Source organism: Erinaceus europaeus, chromosome 17 (genome assembly GCF_950295315.1).
Source record: "Erinaceus europaeus chromosome 17, mEriEur2.1, whole genome shotgun sequence".
Taxonomy (NCBI): Eukaryota; Metazoa; Chordata; class Mammalia; order Eulipotyphla; family Erinaceidae; genus Erinaceus; species Erinaceus europaeus.
The window spans coordinates 66,271,319-66,293,239 of record NC_080178.1 but is presented as its reverse complement, the minus strand read 5'-3'; the positions used below and the strand labels follow the sequence as shown (position 1 = coordinate 66,293,239).

The 21,921-nt window shown below is 38.0% G+C and overlaps 4 protein-coding genes across 4 annotated transcripts in view; 1 reads left to right on the top strand and 3 right to left on the bottom strand.

Moving 5' to 3' along the window:
* The window catches only part of LOC103122867 (olfactory receptor 52A1-like), a 7,989-nt gene extending 1,008 nt beyond the window's left edge, over positions 1–6,981 (top strand). Inside the window, exon 2 of the mRNA XM_007533485.2 lies at positions 6,933–6,981. Within this exon, the coding sequence (XP_007533547.2) occupies positions 6,933–6,981 (49 nt within the window). The remainder of the gene's footprint in view (positions 1–6,932) is intronic.
* Positions 2,948–3,898, bottom strand: LOC103122798 (olfactory receptor 52A5-like). The gene has a single exon (XM_007533418.1). It carries the CDS (start codon positions 3,896–3,898, stop codon positions 2,948–2,950), a length of 951 nt encoding a protein of 316 aa, XP_007533480.1.
* A 6,404-nt stretch (positions 6,982–13,385) lies between the features above and the next one.
* Positions 13,386–14,327, bottom strand: LOC132534079 (olfactory receptor 51V1-like). The gene has a single exon (XM_060177504.1). It carries the CDS (start codon positions 14,325–14,327, stop codon positions 13,386–13,388), a length of 942 nt encoding a protein of 313 aa, XP_060033487.1.
* A 5,184-nt stretch (positions 14,328–19,511) lies between these two features.
* LOC103122862 (olfactory receptor 51V1-like) lies at positions 19,512–20,453 on the bottom strand. The gene has a single exon (XM_060177503.1). The coding sequence runs from the start codon at positions 20,451–20,453 to the stop codon at positions 19,512–19,514; it is 942 nt and encodes a 313-aa protein (XP_060033486.1).
* Between the last annotated feature and the right edge of the window lie 1,468 nt (positions 20,454–21,921).

Below are 21,921 nucleotides of genomic sequence, written 5' to 3'. Positions count from 1 at the left end.
AAAAAAAGGGCAAAAATAATAAATATAGATAGTTTTGTAAATAATAGTCAACTCACATTTATAATCTTTGGAGAACAAATAAAGTTCCCAATGGAAGGAATGGTAATACAGAACTTTAGTGGTAGGAATTATGTGGAAATGTACCCTGTTATCTCATAATTTTGTAAATCAATATTAAAGCATGAATAACAATTTAAAAATTAAAAAAACAAGAAATACCATTAAGTCATTAATAAAAATATTTAGAAAGAAAAATCAAAGCCAGCTCAAAGTATTAAATATTTATTAATTGACATTAAGTGGTAAATTAAATTAATAGATATTTGGCGGCATATGCAAACTATAGATACATTTTATATTATGTCATTGAACTGTAACAAGTGCAGGTTACAACAACAAATTAGGCTAAGACATTAGATAAAAAAAAATGTCAAAAAAGCCCAAACCTAGTTTTGGAGAATGAAGATATTTTACAAATACAGAAACCAGGGCAGAGGTGTCTACTAAATTATGTGCCAGAAGTAACTAAGTAATGTCTTCTTTTTTATTTTTTAAATATTTATTTATTTATTTATTTATGTGAAGGATAGGAAGAGAGAGATAGAACAAGTTGTCACTTGTACGTGTGCTGCCAGGGATTGAACTGAGGACCCCATGCTTGAGAATCCAGTGCTTTATCCATTGCACCAACCTCCTGGACCACAGAGTAATGTCATCTATTGGATGATGTTTCAAAAGCAAAATTAAATACCACATGGAAAAAAACCAAAATCCTACTTCTTTCATTGTATAGGTCATAGTATTCTTTGGATTTATAGGACAAAGTAATATTAAAATAGTGAAAACGTCTAACAGTTTTGTTGATCCCGATGGCCACAGATCTATATAAAAATTCAACTCTCCTAGATACACCGTAATGTAATCACGATCCTGTTAATTTTGTCCCAATAGAATTTGACATTACACTTTGTCAGCAACAGAGAAGATGCCCATGGCAGGCTTATATTAAAGAACATGCATGGGGGTGGGGGGAGCAGGAGATGGCACACCTAGTTAAAAGTATACATTACCAAGGGCAAGGGTCAGGGTTCCAGCCCCTGTGCCCCACCTGCAGGGGGGAAGCATCACAAGTCGCGAAGAAAGCAGTGCATATGTCTTTCTGTCTCCCTCTCTATCTCTTCCTCCCCTCTCAGTTTCTCTCTGTATTTTTTGTCTGTTTGTTTTTAATTATTTATTTATTTACTCATTCTGTTTTGTTGCCCTTGTTGTTTTATTGTTGTAGTTATTATTGTTGTTGTTATTGATGTCATCATTGTTGGATAGGACAGAGAGAAATGGAGAGAGGAAAGGAAGACAGAGAGGGGGAGAGAAAGACAGACACCTGCAAACTTGCTTCACCGCTTGTGAAGGTGGGGAGCCCGGGGCTTGAACCTGGATTCTTACACTGGTCCTTGCGCTTTGCACCACGTGCGCTTATCCTGCTGCGCTACTGCCTGACTCCCACTTTCTCTCTGTCTTATGAAATAAAGGAACATATAGGGGGGAGTGGAAAATGGTTTCCAGGAGGGGTAGATTCTTCATTCAGGCACCCAGCCCCAATGATAACCCTGGTAAGTATTTTTTTAAAATGCACCTTTAATATCAATTTTTCTATGCATGTTGTCCATAGGAATCATGGTTCTTAAACTGAAATCATATTTACCAAAAATCACATTTGATAATAAAAAAACCTAAAAACACTGATGTATGTTGCCTGTAAGTGATAGGATATATTGGGTAGTATTTCTTGGGAAAACAAAAAATAATAACCCAACAATAGCATAATCATAAATAATGTGTATATGTATACATGAATGTGTGGTATTGATTTCTATTTCTTATTATATTCCTTTTAACTTATACTGTTTTAAAATTTTAAAACAATTTTACTAACCCACATTTTAGTAAAATAAAAAAAGCAAATATATTAACTTCTGATCATTCCATAATTAGTCCACTTACTTCACCTCAAAGCTAGTTTCCTAAGGTTAGATATTATGTTAAGAATTCATATATATATATATATATATATATATATATATATATATATATGTGTGTGTGTGTGTGTGTGTGTGTGTGTTATATTATAGTTTCTGTGAAGTTTTGATTTAAAAGTCTACAAATACATTTTGATATAAAAATTGCAAATTCCACTTCATGCTTAAAAGCTTTAAATAATCAATAAGAAATTTTAGAATGGAAAAGTGAAATTATCAATGATACAATATAAATACTATGTGTTTTTGTATATAGGTTCATATTATATCATTAGACAATTTATATGATGATGAAAGTGTCAGTAAGTAATTTAAACATAAGTTAAATATTAAAATGTTAATTATCTGCATGTGAAGCAAAATACTACTGAGAGATGATTAACAGTAGATTTCTTTTAAACAATTTCTGACTTTTATGTCATGTTTGTCAGATATATCTAGCCCTGTGTACTCCAAGTAATTCCACATTCTGAGAACACGATTTATTTTAAAGGTAACATGCAGAAGGGAAACCACCAAGCAGGACTTGCTCTGCACAAAGTAAAATACTCTAGGGGGTCAGGTCCTGGAACATGACGGCAGAGGAGGACCTAGTGAGGGCTGATTTATTATGTGGAAAATTGGGAAATGTTGCATATGTACAAACTATTGTATTTTACTGTCAACTATAAACTACTATTCCCCAATAAGTAAATAAATAACAACCGTGTGTCTTACTCTCTTGCATACACATTATATATTTGAGCTCAAAATGTTCTGATATCCACAGACACTTTTCTTAGTGAGATGAGAATTATACCCATTTGCAAACAGCTGTACGTTAAACTATCCTACTGTAACCTTTAGATTAGAAAATAAAAAAGAACACTTTTCTCAAAGAATGTTTTAGAAGAAAATAAGGGAGAGAGAGATCAAGAAGCTTCCTTTGGGTAGAACATCTTGGACACACGATCTCGAATCTGTTTGGTTTTCACTCCATACACAATAGGATTGAGCAATGGTGGAACAAGCAAGTAAAGGTTGGAAAGAAGAATATGGATATAGGGTGGAATATGGAACCCGAACCTGTGTGTAAAAAAGGAGAAAAATGCCAGGAGATAAAACTCCAGGAAAACACAGATGTGTGGAATACAGGTGTTGAATGCTTTGCCTTTAGCTTCCCTCTGAGGTAGGTTGAACACCGTTACAAATATCTGGATGTAGGAGAGTGTGATGAAGATGCTATCAAATCCAAGTACAGAGAAAGCTACAAATAAACCATATATTTTGTTTGTTTTAACATCCTCTATGGCCAACTTCACAATGGCCATGTGTTCACAGTAGGAATGGGAGACCACTGTGCTCCAGTAGTGTTTCAGTCGGCACTTGATGAGGATGAGACATGGAGCTACAAGGATGACTGCTCGGAGTGTCACTGCAACTCCAATCTGAGTGAGAAGCTGGTGGGTAAAGATTGTTGAGTGTCTCAGAGGGTCACAGATTGCCACATAGCGATCCAGAGCCATGGCCAGCAGAATTCCTGACTCAATACACTGAAAGGTGTGAATGAGCCACATCTGAAAGAGACAGACGTCAAAGTGTATCTGTGGCATATGAAACCAGAAGATTCCTAGCATTTTGGGTAAGATGCAGGTACTGAGAGCAATGTCTGTTGCTGCAAGCATTGCCAGGAAGAGATACATGGGCTCATGGAGGCTGCGCTCAGATTTGATGATGATCAAGATCAAGGCATTTCCAAACAGAGCAACAATGTACATGGCACAGAAAGGAATCCCAATCCAGAACTGCACAGACTCCAAGCCAGGGATGCCAAGCAGTATCAACACTGAGGGCATGAAGACTGTACCATTGTAATTGGGCATGTCGGTTTAGAGTTTAGGAGAGGTCGCCTCTAAGTAGTAAAATATCTATGTGTTTCTCTTCTGTTTTCTATTAGTACCTGGAAGGACACAGTCAGAGTCCAAATTTATTTTACTTTAAAATGACAAATTGTTTTTCAGGTCATGTCCACCTGAAAAAACTTTATAATGAATTTAAATAATAGGCCTCTGGATATTGAGTCTTATAATAGTAATATGAACTCTGTGTATGCTAATCGATGATTACATCTTCTGTGTCTAATTTGCTTCAGACAACTGTAGAGACCACATTTACTTTTCCATCCTGATAAGCAACATGGAACTATTGCTTGCATAAAATGTTTGAAAGTATTATTTAGAAATAGTATGCACTAGGGGGCAGTGGGCTGCACACCTGGTTAAACCCACACATTACAGTGCACAAGGATCCAGGTTCAAGACCTTGGTTTTCACCTATGGGGGGAAAGCTTCACGAGTGGTGAAGCAGGGCTGCAGGTGTCTCTCTGTCTCTCTCTCCCTGTCCTCAAAATTTCTCTGTGTCTCTAACCAATAGTAGATAAATCAATATAATATACTATTTTTTAAAAAGAAGCTCAAGAAATCATATGCAAGAGATAACGTGTCTTTCAGAAGCAGTATACAAATGTGTGCTTTCCATTTATTGTTGTCATCTCCTCTGTCTTGCTCACAAACTTCACACTACTTATTAGGATTTATGTCTAGACATTTCAGAAAAGATATTTATTTATTTATTTATTTATTCTGTTATGTTGGCCTTGTTTTATTGATGTAGTTATTATTGTTATTGTTGATGATGCCATTGTTGTTGAAGAGGACAGAGAGAAATGCAGAGAGGAGGGGAAGATAGAGAGGGGGAGAGAAAGATAGACACCTGCAGACCTGCTTCACCACCTGTGAAGTGAACCCCCTGCAGGTGGGGAGCCAGGGGCTCGAAACAGGATCCTTATGCTGGTCCTTGAACTTTGCGCCGCCTGTGCTTAATCTGCTGCGCTACTGCCCAACTCCCCAGAAAACATTTTTTAAAAACTTAACGTTTATTTTAAACTTGTCTGTTTCTCATAATTCTTTGATATTCCAACCTTTTCCATAAGCTTTATTTTTATTATTATTATTCAATACATCTCTCACTCTCTATGAAACAATTTATTTCTTTTAAGCTAGATGTTCATATGATTTCCTTTTGTTTAGTTTAATTTACACAGCCCCTAAACCTTTTATTGATCAATATCATTCCATATTAACTGTAAAAAATACAAATTCAAATGAAATGACAAATACATGCACTTTGTTGAATACACACACACACACACACACACATGCAGTAGTGAAAGGCTGTGTTAGGAATAAAAGGAAACAATATAAGAAAATGCAAATATTTTCTATCATAATATTTAAGTACCATATCTTCTTAGTGTAGCTTGCTATCTTTTTTAAAAATATATTATCTTTATTTACTTGCTGGATAGATGCAGCCAGAATTTGAGAGGGAAATGGGTGGTAGAGAGGGAGAGAGACAGACAGACAGACACCTGTAGCCCTGCTTCACCACTCATGAAGCTTTCACCTTGAAGGTGGGGACCAGGGACTTGAACCTGGACCGTTTGACACTGTAACATGGGCGTTCAACTAGGTGTACTACGGTTGGCCCTGATCACCATTTTTTTTTTGTTTGTTTGTTTACCCATGCAAGGACACATACCTTATTTGGCTGAACATTTAAAGATATCTGCAACTATTGAGGAAAATGATGGAGAAAATATCACCAAGCCAAGGCGATTCTGCTACAATATTTAACTAGTGTCCGTCACTTCATAGCTCCAGTTTTAAAGTAAAACATGAAACCCTTTTCAGAATGTATACTCAGAGGTGATACTCAGAGTTAATCCCTTATATGTGAGTATAGTTAAATCCCTGGACTTCCTTTGCAGTCTCTTGAGATGGCGCTCTCTAGTTCTCAAGGCCCCCGTGTGAATTCATACTTAAAAACTGAACTCTCTGATATTCCTCTGAGCATACACAGGAAGCGTACAACTCGAATGCGTAGAAGCAGTGAATCCATGCAGATGTAGCACTCTATTCCAGAAAGACGCATTCCCTTAAGCAAATGTTACAAATAGTATCAGCTCCTGGGCAAAAACTATGAAGCAATTCTCATAAAGAATAATAACATACGGTCAAATCATAACTATATGCCACAGAGTTTATTTAATTTTAGCGTTACTGTTATTATTTTCTGAAAAATAATCAAATAAGGCCATGCTATCTTATATTCATACTGTGTTGGGTATTGTATAAAAAAGTACATTATATACTGTTCTGTGTGTTGTGTGCATTATATGTACGTTTTAATATTTATATGTTTATGAAAACATGTGAGTCTCTCATGGTAATCATTGATATCACCACCACAACCAGATACATTGTCAAGAAAAGACCTTACCATTTTTGTTATTGTCACATCTTCTCTACCCATAGGATTAAATTTGCTGCATCATTTTCTCTTAATCATATCTGAATAATCATTTTGTGTATTGTACAACTGTAGCTCACTCAGTCTTTTCCATGTAAAATAAAATGCAGTGCTGAGTTGAAGTTATAGCTCAGATTGGAGCCCTGGCACTATATGCAAATGCCATGTCACTGAAGAATGCTCCAGTACCATGTTCTCTCTCTCAACCTCTTGTCTTTTCTATTAGCAAGGAAAAAAATTGCCAGTGCATTAGGCAATCAAAGATGCATGAAGCCTCACCTCCATATATTGACAAGGGAAAAAAAAGAAATATAAAAAACCATTCTGAAAATCAGATTTTTTTTCTATATAGAGACAATTCTATAACTAGCCAGAATTAGAAAATTAAGGATGCAGTGCAATTTCTATGGGCAGGTTTAATAATGTAGATCTAGTATCTATAGTAACATTCACTATAGATACCCCAACGTTTGCTGCTACTACTAACTTACTTTTTATTTATTTGAAGAAAATTTACTTTACTTCACAAATGTGACCTTTATGAAGGAAGAAAATACCTCTTCCTTATCTGAATCTATTATTCTATTTGACATAAATTATTTTTCATCATCTCTTGAATTATTTAGGATTCTAAACTTGGGACACTATAAAGTTTTGAGTGTCTTTGTTTCTTTATTGGATAGAGACAGCCAGAAATCAAGGGGGAAGGGGGACATAGAGAGCGAGAGACAGAGAGATACCTGCATCCCTGCTTCACCACTCACAAAGCTATCCCCCTGCAGGTAGAGCCTGGGGGGGCTAGAACGTGGGTCTATGGGCCCTATAGCGTGTGCACTCAGCCAGGTGCACCAACAACCAGCTCCTCCTTGAGACACTATAAACAAATAAGGAAAACAAAATATAGGAAATCACAAGTGCTGACAAGGATGTGGAAAGTTGGGAGCATTTTTCCATTGTTACTTGGACTGTAAAGTAGTGTGGGGACAGCATGCAATATAAAATAGTATGAAAATTACTTGCAGTGTTTGATAACATTTAAAATAGAATTACCATTTTTTTTTTAACCAGAGCATGAAGAGTTGGGGGGGGTGTTTCTGTTTTGTAGATAGCTAGTAGGCATATTTTAGTTGTATTCCAAAGGGCCTGTGGCTATACTAGTTTTTGTTTTGTTTTTTTTTCCTCCTGAGTCTGATATCTGAAATGCAGGTGGATGCACGTTATTGTCTGGGGAGATGATGTCATGGCTGGGAAAAGGACCAGAAAGGTGGATCAGGGAAGAGAGTAGCTCCCAGATACGGGAAAGTTGTATAGATAATGTTGACTGTAAACCGCATCGATTTGATGTGATCTGGGGCACATATTGAGCTTAGGAGCCTATGTGACCTCTGCTTCCCTGTGGATCTGCGCTCACATTGTGTGCTCATGAGTCGGAACACTCCAAGCTGCCCCATTATGGACCCATCATTCTCAGGTGGAGCATAGAGTCTGTTGCCCAGCTTCCCTTCAGAGGATGGAACATTCTCTACCATTGTTGATCCAAGTTGAGGGCAAGGTCCTATGTAAGAGGTCTATTTTGTTGTTCCATGTAGAGATGACCAGTAACAATGGAGAGAGGGATTTGAGGTCTAGGCCCATCATGTCTGTTTGGCAAACTCAGGACTCCCCAAATAGGGCCCCAAGTAATGGGGTGCCTGGTAGTGACTAAGGAGTCATTAAAGTAAGCCAGTCTCTTGCCCTTATTCAGCTTTTGCAGTCCTTGCTTTGATAAAGTTAGCTTTGGAGTGAGTGAAAGAACTGTAATAGGAAGTAGGTGTCCTCACCTAAGTCTAATTGGATACTTTTTCATTAGGAACTTTATACGGACTCACTGCAGACTATTGTGTACTTTTACTTTCAGATATATATTTTGCCCTAATTTATGGATACCTGGAACCTGGCCTATATCTAGGTTTTGGGACGTTGTTAGAAAGTGAACCCACCCCAAAGTTACCAGGACTGGGGAAAATGTATGCTCTATAGAGGAAGTGGGAGGTTCTTGCTGTCTTAAGGTTTAAGAAGTCAATAGATAAATATTTCTATAATCACATTATTTGGCAATTGGTTAACTTTGACAAATTCCTTTGTTAGGATTTGCTGTATCATACACACCATCACCATAATTTATGTTCTTTCACATTATTTGTATATAGCTGTGTCACTTCTGTACTCCCTTGTCTAAGGTTTTAAGAGAGTCAACATATCAAAGACTCAGCCTATGTATTAAAAAAGACTCAGTCTATGCTTTAAGAAGTTTGAGACATTCAATCATTTTCCCTTCTCATATTAATTAAATGGTTATTTATATGACTACAAATTAATAGGAGTGTACATAAACACCATTTCCACCACCAAAATCCTGTGTACTTTCCCATGCTCCCCTGCCCTCTACCCATAAAGCCAAACATCCACCCTCACCCTCAACCCAGGCTTTTTACTTTGGTGCCCTCCTACAAATTCAGTCAAATCCTGCTTTTAGTTTCCTTCTCTGTTATTCTTTCTCAACTTCTGTGTATGAATGGAATCATCCCTTACTCGTATTTACCTTTCTGACTTAGCTCACTTAACATAATTCCTTCTAGCTCCATCCAAGATGGGTCAGAGAAGGTGGGATCATTGTTCTTAATGGCTGCTTGGTATTCCAATGTGTATATATACCACAGCTTTCTCAGCCACTCACCTGTTGTTGGGCACCTGGGTTGGTTCCAGGTTTTAGCTATTATGAATTGTGCTGCCATGAACATAGGTGTCATGTATCTTTTTGCTTGGGTGCTATGGAATCCTTTGGGTAGTATATCCCTAGGAGAGGAATTACTGGGTCATATGGAAGGTCCATTTCTAGCCTTATGAGAGTTCTCCAGACTGCTCTCCATGGAGGTTGGAGCAATGTACATTCCCACCAGCAGTGCAAAAGGGTTCCGCTGTCCAGGCAGCCTCTCCAGCACTTGTTGCTGCTGTCCATTCTCACATGGCTGAGGTGGTATCTCAATGTTGTCTTTATTTGCATTATCTAACAATCAGTGACCTGGAGCAATTCTTCATGTGTTTGTTTGTTTGTTAGCCTTTTGGATCTCTTCTGTAGTGAATGTTATGTTCATATCCTCTGCCCATTTTTGGATGGGATCATTTGCTTTTTTGTTGCTAACTTTGCTAAAATCTTGTATATTTCAGCAAACAAAAAAGGGACACATATATATAATAATAGCAATAATAAAATTAAATAGAGTAAAAAACCCTAACAGTCAGCCTGCAGCTTTGACCACTCTAGATTGGCTGCAGGCAGCCTGAATAAAGACAGCCAATTATAAGAAGTATCCAAACAAACAAAGAAACATCCTCCAGGTTGTCTTTCCCAAGCAGGGATGAGGCTCTGATTGATCAGGTATTCTGTCACTCAAAGAGAGCTCCAGCCAAGTTACAAAGAGAGGCAGAGAGAGAGAGAGTGGGAGAGGGAGAGGAAGAGGGAGAGGGAGAGGGAGAGGGAGAGGGAGAGGGAGAGGGAGAGGGAGAGAGAGAGAGAGAGAGAGAGAGAGAGAGAGAGAGAGAGAGAGAGAAAGGGAGAGAAAAGAAAAAGAAAAAGGCTTGGAATGACATCCCTGGTGAGTCAGGAATCTTGGTTAAAAAAAATAAATAACTCAGCAGTAAGCCTGCTAGGAATGGCTGTCCAGTCCCTGGGGGCTGGGGCTGGGGCTGGGGTGTGTGCGGTGAGTTCAGAAATAATCTAAAGATTTTCCTTTCTTTGTTCCTCTGGCCTCCATTTGCCAGCCCAAGAGTGGGTTGTAGGATTCCTCCTTGGTGTCACCCTGACCACCCCTTTTTCACTGTCCTACTGAGAGCCCAATATCCTACCCTATCCAGAGAATCCTAGGTCACAAGCTGTTGGTTTTTTGAGATCATGGCAGCTGTGTTCAATCATCATCTTGGCCCTGCCCCTGCATGGAAATCTGTCTAGCAGTCCTTACACAAGTCAAGATGAAAGTTAACCCTGGGGGCCAGATGGTGGCACACCTGGTTGAGCGCACACATTACAATGCTCAAGGACTCAGGTTCAGGGCCCTGGTCCCCACCTGCAAGGGGAAAGCTTCACAAGTGGGGAAGCAGGGCTGCAGGTGTCTCTGTGTCTCTCACCCTAGCTATCCCTACCTTCCCTCTCAATTTCTGACGGTCTCTATACAATAAATAAATAAAGATAATACAAAAAAATTTTAAAAAGGAAGTTACCCCTGATTGGTTAGCTTCTTCCTTTCTTTTATTCTTTCAACATCTGTTTCTCTAGACTCCTACATATATATTCAATTTTATCATTGTAAAGTCTTTAATAATTATTTGAAATATTATCTATTCAAAATATTTGTAGTGACCAGGAATGTGGCTCAGCAGGATGGCTAATCACATTTTTGAGTGAGGCTCTCATGGATACCACCACCTAAACCAGAGATATTTTTAAGAAAATATCTTACCAGTTCTGTTATTGTTACATATCCTCTCCCCATGGGCAATTAAATTGGCTGCATCATTTTCTGATAATCATATCTGAGTAATTATTTTGTGCATTGTACAACTATAACTCATTCAGTGTCTTTTCCATGTAAAAATATAATGCAGTGTTTAGTTGAAGTTATAGCCCAGATTGGGGCCCTGGCACTATATGGAAATGCCATCTCACTGAAGAATGCTCCACTACCATGTTCTCTCAATCAAACTCTGCCTTTTCTATTAACAGAAAAAAACAGCAGTGCGTCTGGCAATCAGTCATGCATGAAGCCTCAGCTCCACATATTAACAAGGATAATAAAAAAAAAGAAAACTACAAAACTATTATAAAGTCAGATATTGTTTTTCTGTATAGAGCACACTTACCTAGTGAGCCAGAACTAGGATTTTTAAGGGTGCAGTGGAATTTTTATGGGCAGGTTTTATAACACAACATTTGCTGCTAGTACTACCCATACTTTTTAATTATTTCAACAAAATTTACTTTATTTCACTCATATGACCTTTCTAAAGGAAGAAAGCACCTCTACCTTATCTGACTTTATGATTCTATTTGAACTAAATTATTTTCTATTGTCTCCTGAATTTAGAATTCTATACTTGGGTCACTATTAATTTTGATTGTCTTTATTTATTTATTGGCTAAAGATAGCCAGAAATCAAGGGAGAAGGGGGAGATAGAGAGGGAGAGACTGAGAGATACCTGCAGTCCTGCTTCACCACTCACAAAGCTTTCCCCCTGCAGGTGTTGAAGCAGGGGCTTGAACCTGGGTCCATGTGCATTATAACAAGTGCGCTCAACCAAGTGCAGCAACACCCAGCCCCCCCTGGGACATTAAAAACAAATAAAGAAAACAAAATATAGGAAATCACAAGTGCTGACAAGTATGTGGAAACTTGGGAGCATTTGTACATTATCACTTAGTATGTAGTGTGTGGACATCAGGCATTGTAAAATGGTATGAAACTTACTTGCAGTGTTTGATAAAATTTAATATAGAATTACATTTTTTTTTTTACCAGAGCACTGTTCATATTGGGTTTCTGGTGGTGCGTGAGATTCGACCTGGGACTGTGGAGCCTCTGATGTAAGAGTCTCTTTTCATAATAATTATGCTATCTCCTCCCATGCCAGATTTACCATTTTGACTAGCACTTATGTGTAGCATACTTCATCCATTTAATCTAGAATAATGGAAAACATGACTCAACAAACATCTGTAGACCCTGAGAGCAGAGGGGATAGCATACAAGTCAAAAAAGATATTCATACTCCACAGAACCACCATAAATCAGAGCTGAGATTGATTCTAATTAAGAATTAAAAAACTTGTGTCTGTACGCTACTCTTTTCTGATGTATTATTTTCATCATCTGTAATCCAAAATGCAAAATGACACATGAATGAATAAATGAATATGTATAAGTTGGACTATTATTTAAAATAAAATAACTGTAACTTGAACACAAACTTTATTCTAGGTTTAATGAGCCTTAAAGACATTGCTCATAGTGAACTGAGTAAGACAGAAAAGGAAAATCATTAAATGATTCCACTCTAATAATTACTTAGGTAGTCAAACTTAGAGACAGAGGAAGGGGACTGTTGATTCTCAGTGCTTGCTTGTACAGATAAGACAGCACTATTAATGATGCCCAGTCACTGCTCACACAAGATCTCTTAACATGACAACATTGGTAGAGAGACTTTCACCAATAAGTCCAGAACTCCATGTATTTCAAGTCAAATGTGCTAAACACTTTTTCCATTTATGAAAGGAAAAGTGGAAGACTGGACACTGACTGTTTAAAATATGTATGCTCTAATCTCCAGACTTGAGAATAGGGTGAGCTTATTGGTGAAAGTCTCTCTACCAATGTTGTCATGTTAAGAGATCTTGTGTGAGCAGTGACTGGGCATCATTAATAGTGCTGAGTGGTCAGTAGCCCCATTTTATCTAGTCGTAGAACAGATGTTCTTTATATGTCATTATCCCCTCACTCTAACGACAGTTACTTACTTTCACAGGAAGACATAAATTAATACATGGCTCTCCAGGCAAATGGCCTAAATGATCAACATGATTTGAATATTCTTAGCAAAGAAAGCAACAGTCACTTATGCTATTTACATAGAATGTAAATATTAGTGGAGTTGTACTATTAATTTTCATATAGCAGGTACATAGTGATGAAATGCAAAGACACGGTCATATTTGCAAGAGCCCTGAATATAATAGATGTTATAATAGACATAAATGTACTACAGTAAGTTGTCCACAAACACTCTGGGACCCACATGAACAAACCTTAGCACTATCATCTCTATGCATTTAAAATTCCTTCTTTAATATTCACTCCTCATACAAGAAAAATGTTACAGAAAGGGTTATTTCAGCTGTAATTATGCACACAATGGATATAGTAAATGATCATAAACTGTCTTACTGATAAATTCCAAGGAACTCACTACACTTTCAAGGAAAACCACTTCTTCAACCTGGTTCGAATCTGCTGGGTCTTGACACTATAGATTATTGGATTCATCAGAGGTGGGAAGAGAATATAGATGTTGCCCATCAAGACATGCACCAAAGGAGACAGATGCTTCCCAAAACGGTGGACCATGGTGAGACCAATGATGGGAATGTAGAAGACCAGAACAGCACAGATGTGAGACACACAGGTCTGCAAAGACTTGAGCCTCTCTTCCTGAGATGCAACAGCCAGCACTGTGTACAAGATGAAAACATAAGAAACCAGAATCAGAAGAGAATCCAGCAGCAAGGTGAAAATCACAAGAGCCAAGGCATAGAAACTGTTGAAACGGATGTCAGAGCAGGCCAGCCTGAGGAGGTCCTGGTGCAGGCAGAAAGAGTGAGAGAGCATGTGTGGATTGCAGTACTGGAACCACTTCAGACGGATGATGGCTGGAAAGATGGAGAGAGCACTTCTCATCAAAATGCCCACCAGGAGACCAATGACTCTGTGGTTAGTCAGGATGGACGTGTACCTCAGAGGATTGCAGATTGCAGTAAAGCGATCATAGGCCATGATGAGAAGGACTCCGGACTCTGTGCAAGAGAGCCCATGCACAAAATAAGCCTGTGCAATGCAGCCATCCAGACTGATCTCCTGACTGATGCTCCACAGGGTTCCCAGAACCGTGTGCACTGTGGACAGCCCCATGCTCAGGTCAGTGAGGGCCAGAAAGGCCAGGAAATAGAACATGGGCTGGTGTAGGCTTGGTTCAATCCGGATCACATGAAGCACCATGCAGTTTCCCAGAAACACCATGGCATAGATGGAGGAGAAGGGGAGTGAAATCCAGGGGTAGTACTGTTCTAGGCCAGGGAAGCCCTTGAGAATGAATATGGAAGAATTAACCAAGGAAACAGAAGAATCAGACATGATTATTTAAAAATATTTTTTCTTCAAGACCAGGGAAATATTTGTCGTAGTTTTGTACAACTGTGTCTGCAGTCATTTTTCAATAACCACATATAACAAAGCTGTTTTGAATAAAGCATACATAAAACTGATTGTAGAATTCCAGGATAGCTTAAAGTGTAGAAAATTATAGATTATAGCTGAAAATTATGTAGTAGGATACCTGTTATTACCAAAGCTGAGAGGTTATAGAGGTAGTCAAAGTTGTGATCTGTTTTGAGATCAAAAACTTCCTTCATCTGTAGTCTATAAACTACATGCAACACACACACACACACACACACACACACACACACACACACACACACACACACACACACAGACGGAGGGGAGAGAGAGAGAGTGAGAGAGAGAGAATGGGACAGTGACTTAGAGGATTGCTCTTTCTCTGATCTTCTGCTCCTGAGTGTTAGAATTCCCTCTCATTTTGGTCTTTTCTCAAACACTGAGCTGCACCTATTCATAAGGAGGAGATGAGTGGGACTGTGGGCCGGGTGATCGGAGGCTCCTGGGAGACAGAATTCCCTCTGAAAGGTGATGCAAGAGAGATTCTGCCAGTTCACTTGAAGTGATTAATTATGTGAGATTTTTGAAAATGGCGTACATTACAGGATATTAAGCAGAAGTCCAGAACATTGTCTAATCTCAGTAGAAAACTCTCTGTATTGACTGATCACACAAGACTTGATCAATAGAAGATGGAAATAATTAAATATCCATTATTAGCTTTTTCATGTTTATTCTTCATTTACTTCAGGTAACTATGGATTTCTCTAGAATTTATGTTTATTTCTGTTTTATATCAATGAATATATTCACATGATTTATTTAATGTTTATATCTTTAATTTTGGGTGATTTTTAGTATAAATATTCACTTTTGAATCACATAGACATTTCTATTCTTTATAACATACATAAATAAGACATCAGTTAAGAGTTACTTGCTAAAATATTATTGAAATGACAAAGTGCCTATGCCTGTTTTTATATATGATTAAACATACTCTTACATTTGAGAGGCGAAAATATTTTTCTTCAGAGTCAGGCAGGGATATGCTGGTTAAGCGTGCATATTACAGTGCACAAAGACTGGGATTCAGACACCTGGTCCCCATATGCAGAAGTAATCCCTCACAAATGCTGAAGCAGTGCTGCCAGTGTCTCTCTGTCTCATTCCCCCTTGATCCCTCTCCCTTCTTTCTCAATGTTGCTCTTTCTCTGGTAATAAATAAAATATTTTTAAATTTATACCAGAACCTTATATTCATTATATATATCCTACAAGTGATATATAAGCTTCGTGATAAGTACTTTATTCAAATATTCTTCCTGGTGATATTTTAAAAAATTGAATTTTGGAGGAAATTTTCTAGTACCAAAAATATTTCTCCATGACTATTTAAGAATACTTCCTACTTGATATCCCATAACACTCTGATTCTAAATGTATCTTTTCTACGAATAAGTAAATGGTCCTACATTTTTGTACAGTTTTGAATAAAATTAAATGGTGATGGACAGAATAATATTGAATTTCCAAAGCCTTAGCTCTGCCCTATAATTATGCCATTAATTTATAATGTCAAAAGTATTCAAATATTATCTGTGTCTTTGTCCTGTGTGGAATTCTTTCTAGTGGTTAATAGACAAGTTAAGATGACCTAAATCCATTTGAAGAGGTAGAGAGAAACATGTTCCTCTCACAATGTATAGGACACCCAGTCACCTAGCAATGGAAAAACCAATAACAGTCGATTTTGGTCAACCTGGGGAAAGAGGGGGCAAAAGGGAAACACTTATATATAATAGTAATTATAAAGTAGAATAGAGTAAAAAAAAAAAACTAAGTCTTAGTATGCAGCTTGGACACCTCAGGATTGACTCAGGCAGCCTCAGCAAAGACAACCTATTGTAAGAAGTATCCAAAAAAATAAATAAATAAACCTCCAGGTTGTCTTATCCAGGCAGGGGTGAGACTCTGATTGGTCAGATATTTTGTCACTCAAATAGAGCTCCAGCCACTTAGAAAAAAAAAGAGAAGGAAAGCAAAAAGTAAAAGGATTGGAATGACACTCCTGGTGAGCTAGGGATCTTTGTAAAGAAAATAACTCAATTGGAAGCCTGCTAGGAGAGGCTGTCTAGCTAGGACAGCATGCTAGGAGAGGCTGATTCTGGGGTGTGGGGGAGGGGTGAGCTTCAGAAAGACTTCCTTTCTTTTCCCTCCTGACCTGTAGGGTTTTCTAAGCCTACAGTGAGCTATAGGACCCCTCCTTGGTGTCACACTTAGGACCCCTTATTCACCCTCCTTATAATACTGACTGTCCACTATTCTACCCTATCCAGAAAATTCTAGGTCACAAGCTGAGAGGAGGGAAAGACAGAGAGGAGGAGAGAAACATAGACACCTGAAGTCCTGCTTCACTGCTTTTGAAGTGACTTCCCTGCAGGTGGGGAGCTGGAGGGTCTAACCAGGACCCTTACTCAGGTCCTTGCACTTTGCACCATGTGCTTAACCCGCAGCGCTATTGCCCAGCCCCCTGAAATATTCTCTATTAGAAATATTTGTAGGAAAGTGGCTCAGCAGGATAGCGAGTGAGTCTCTCATGGTAATCATGGATATCACCACCAAAACCAATGACATTGTCAAGAAAAAATCTTACCATTTCTGTTATTGTCACATCTTCTCTACCCATGGGATTAAATTTGCTGCATCATTTTCTGTTAATCATATCTGAATAATTATTTTATGTATTGTACAACTGTAACTCACTCAGTCTTTCCCATGTAAAATAAAATGCAATGCTCAATTGAAGTTATAGCCCAGATTCGAGCACTGGCACTATATGCAAATGCCATGTCACTGAAGAATCTTTCAGTACCATGTCCTCTCTCTCTCAATCTCTTGTCTCTTCTATTAGAAAGGAAAAAAATGGCCAGTGCATTAGGCAATCAAACATGCATGAAGCCTCACCTCCATATACTGAAAAGGAAAAAAAAAAAAGAAATCTAAAAAACCATCGTGAAAATCAGATTTTTTTTTCTATATAGAGACACTTCTATAACAAGCCAGAATTAGAACATTGAGGATGCAGTGGAATTTTTATGGGCAGGTTTAATAATCTGGATCTAGTATCTATAGTAACATTCACTATAGATACCTCAACGTTTGCTGCTACTACTAACTTACTTTTTAATTATTTGAAGAAAATTTACTTTACTTCACTGATGTGACCTTTATGAAGGAATAAAACACCTCTCCCTTATCTGAATCTATGATTCTATTTGAAATATATTATTTTTCATCGTCTCTTGAATTATTTGGGATTCTATACTTGGGACACTATAAAGTTTTGATTGTCTTTGTTTCTTTATTGGATAGAGACAGCCAAAAATCAAGAGGAAAGGGGGACATAGAGAGGGAGAGACAGGGAGATACCTGCATCCCTGCTTCACCACTCACAAAGCTATCCCCCTGCAGGTAGAGCCTGGGGGGCTAGAATGTGGGTCTATGGGCCCTACAGCGTGTGCACTCAGCCAGGTGCACCAACACCCAGCTCCTCCTTGAGACACTATAAACAAATATGGAAAACAAAATATAGGAAATCACAAGTGCTGACAAGGATGTGGAAAGCTGGGAGCATTTGTTCACTGTTACTTGGACTGTAAAGTAGTGTGTGGACAGCATGCATTATAAAATGGTATGAAACTTACTTGCAGTGTTTGATAACATTTAAAATAGAATTACCTTTTTTTTTTTAACCAGAGCATTTTTTACCAGAACACTGTTCAAATTTGGTTTCTGGTTGTGTGTGATTGGACTTGGGACTTTAAAGCCTCTGATGTAATAGTCTCTTTCCACAACCATTACGGTATCTACCCTCATGCCTGAATAACCATTTTTATTAGAATTATGTATAGAATACTTCTTCCACTTATTCTAAAATAATGGGAAACATGACTCAACAAATATCTGTAGACTCTGAAGGCAGAGGAGATAGCATACAAGTCATAAAATGTATTCATACTCCCCAGCACCACCATATGTCAAGGCTGAGAAGAATTCTGATTAAGAAAAAAAGAGTCTTGTATCTGTATGCTAAGATTTTCTGATGAGTTATTTTCATCATTGCTAATCCAAAATGCAAAATGACATATGGATGACTAAACAAAATGTGACATATGTATAAGTTGGACTATATTTTAACATAAAATACAATGTAAATTGAACACAAAATTCATTCTAGCTTTAATGAGCCTTAAAAACATTCCTCAAAGTGAATTGAATAAGACACAAAAGGAAAAATCACTAAATGATTTCATATAAATAATTACTTAGGTAGTCAAACTTAGAGAAAGAGGAAGGGGGACTGTTGATTTTCAGTGCTTGCTTGTACACAGATAAGAGAGTTTAATTTTAGTTTGCACTAGTTTCAGCCTTGGGTAATGTAGAGTTCAGGAAGTATATATTTTGGTAATGACTTCATACCAATATGAGTCAATTAATGTCATTCAATATATATAATATTTGATTATTTGTTCTAAAGTCAACAAATGCAAAGTCTTGCTCAGGTACTCCCAAAATGCAAAATAAGCCAGCACAGAACTCCATGTATTTCTAATCAAATGTGCTAAACACAGAAACTGCAACATGAAAAGTAGAAGACTGGACAGTGACTATTTAAAATATTTATGCTGTAATCTCCAGACATGAGACTAGTGTGAACTTATTGGTGAAAGTTTCTCTACCAATGTCATCATGTTAAAATATCTTATGTGAACAGTGACATGACATCATCCAGAGTGCTGAGTGGTCTAGAATGTAAGTATTAGTGGAGATGTAGTATTAATTTTCAAATGGCAGTCATGTTTCAGGAACATAGTGATACAATGCAAAGACAGTGTTATATTGGTAAGATCCCTGGATATAATAGATGTTATAATAGACATAAATGTACTAAAGCAAGTTGTCCAAAAACACTCTCAGAGTATCTATCATCTCTATGCATTTAAAATTCATTCTTTAATATTCATTCCTCATACAAGAAAAATGTTATAGAAAGGGTTATTTTAATTGAAATTATGCACACAAGGGAGCTAGTAAATGGACCATAAATTGTCTTACTGATAAATTCCAAGGAACTCACTACACTTTCAAGGAAAACCACTTCTTCAGCCTGCTTCGAATCTGCTGGGTCTTGACACTATAGATTATTGGATTCATCAGAGGTGGGAAGAGAATATAGATGTTGCCCATCAGGACATGCACCAAAGGAGACAGATGCTTCCCAAAACGGTGGACCATGGTGAGACCAATGATGGGAATGTAGAAGACCAGAACAGCACAGATGTGAGACACACAGGTCTGCAAAGACTTGAGCCTCTCTTCCTGAGATGCAACAGCCAGCACTGTGCACAAGATGAAAACATAAGAAACCAGAATCAGAAGAGAATCCAGCAGCAAGGTGAAAATCACAAGAGCCAGGGCATAGAAACTGTTGAAACGGATGTCAGAGCAGGCCAGCCTGAGGAGGTCCTGGTGCAGGCAGAAAGAGTGAGAGAGCATGTGTGGACAGCAGTACTGGAACCACTTCAGACGGATGATGACAGGAAGGATGGAGAAAGCACTTCTCATCAAAATGCCCACCAGGAGACCAATGACTCTGTGGTTAGTCAGGATGGACGTGTATCTCAGAGGATTGCAGATTGCAGTAAAGCGATCATAGGCCATGGTGAGAAGCACTCCGGACTCTGTGCAAGAGAGCCCATGCACAAAATAAGCCTGTGCAATGCAGCCATCCAGACTGATCTCCTGACTGATGCCCCACAGGGTTCCCAGCACCGTGTGCACTGTGGACAGCCCCATGCTCAGGTCAGTGAGGGCCAGAAAGGCCAGGAAATAGAACATGGGCTGGTGTAGGCTTGGCTCAGTCCGGATCACATGAAGCACCATGCAGTTTCCCAGAAACACCATGGCATAGATGGAGGAGAAGGGGAGTGAAATCCAGGGGTAGTACTGTTCTAGGCCAGGGAAGCCCTTGAGAGTGAATATGGAAGAATTAACCAAGGAAACAGAAGAATCAGACATGAGTATTGGAAGGAATTTTTTCTTTATGACCAAGGAAATATTTATCAGTTTGGCTCAAAATTGTCTACATTGATTAATCATCAATCACATATAACAAAGCTGTTTTGAATAAAGCATACATAAAACTGATTGTAGAATTCCAGGAAAGCTTAACTCTGTAGAGTGATTAAACATTATATTCAAAATGTTGTCACAATGTACCTGTTATTAACAAATCTCAGATGTTGTAGAAGTAGTCAGCAGTGTGATCTTTTTTAAGTGAGATCATAAACTTCCTTCATGTGTAGTCTTTCAACTACAGGCAACACACACACAGAAAGAGAGAGAGAGAGAAAGAGAGAGAGGCAGGGAATGGGAAGGGGGCAGTGACTAAAGCTTCTAAGAGAATCCTTCTTTGCTCTTCTGCTCTGCAGTGTTAGAACTCCCTCTCATTTCCTGGTCCTTTTCTCAAACACTGAGCTGCTGCTCCTATTCATAAGGAAGAGATTAGGAGGACTGTGAGCCAGGTGATCAGAGGCTCCTGGGAGACAGAATTCCCTCTGAAATTTGATGCAAGAGAGAATCTGCCAGTTCACTTAAACCGATTAATTATGTGAGATTTTTGAAAAGTTGTACATTTCAGGATATTCTAGCATAGTTCAGAAATCTTTTCAAACCTTAGTAAAAAACTCTCTACATTGACTAAACATTCAAGACTTACTCAATAGAAGAAGGTAATAACTAAATATCTATTGTTAGCCTTTTTATGTTTATTATTCATTTACTAAGGTAGCTAGAGATTTCTAGAGAATTTTGTTTATTGCTATGTTATATCAATGAATGTGTTCACATATGAATGACTTATTATTTATATCTTGAATTTTTGGAGAATTCCATAGTGTAAATATTCCCATTTGTATCACCTAGAAATTTATATTCTTTATTAAATATTATAAATAAGAATTTGGTTAAGAGTAATTTATTGAAAGAATATTAAAATGACAAAGTGACTATTGCCTTCTTTTATAAATGATTAATCATACTCTTACATTTGACATGCAAAAATATTTTTCTTCAGAGTTAGGCAGGATAAGTATTTTTTTAAATATTTATTTTATTTATTTATTCCCTTTTTGTTGCCCTTGTTGTTTTTATTGTTGTAGTTATTATTGTTGTTGTCGTTGTTGGATAGGACAGAGAGAAATGGAGAGAGGAGGGGAAGACAGAGAGGAGAGAAAGATAGACACCCACAGACCTGCTTCACCGCCTGTGAAGCGACTCCCCTGCAGGTAGAGAGCCGGGGGTTCGAACCGGGATCCTTACGCCGGTCCTTGTGCTTTGAGCCACCTGCGCTTAACCCGCTATGCTACAGCCCGACTCCCAGGATAAGTATTTTTAAGTGTATACATTGTACACATTGCAGTGCACATGGAATGGGGTTCAGCCTTCTTGTCTCCATATGCAATAAGAATCCTTCACAAATGGTGAA

Coding starts and splice junctions, on each gene's coding strand:
- LOC103122798 (XM_007533418.1), bottom strand. CDS start 3,898: ATGCCCAATTACAATGGTACAGTCTTCATGCCCTCAGTGTTGATACTG.
- LOC103122862 (XM_060177503.1), bottom strand. CDS start 20,453: ATGTCTGATTCTTCTGTTTCCTTGGTTAATTCTTCCATATTCACTCTC.
- LOC132534079 (XM_060177504.1), bottom strand. CDS start 14,327: ATGTCTGATTCTTCTGTTTCCTTGGTTAATTCTTCCATATTCATTCTC.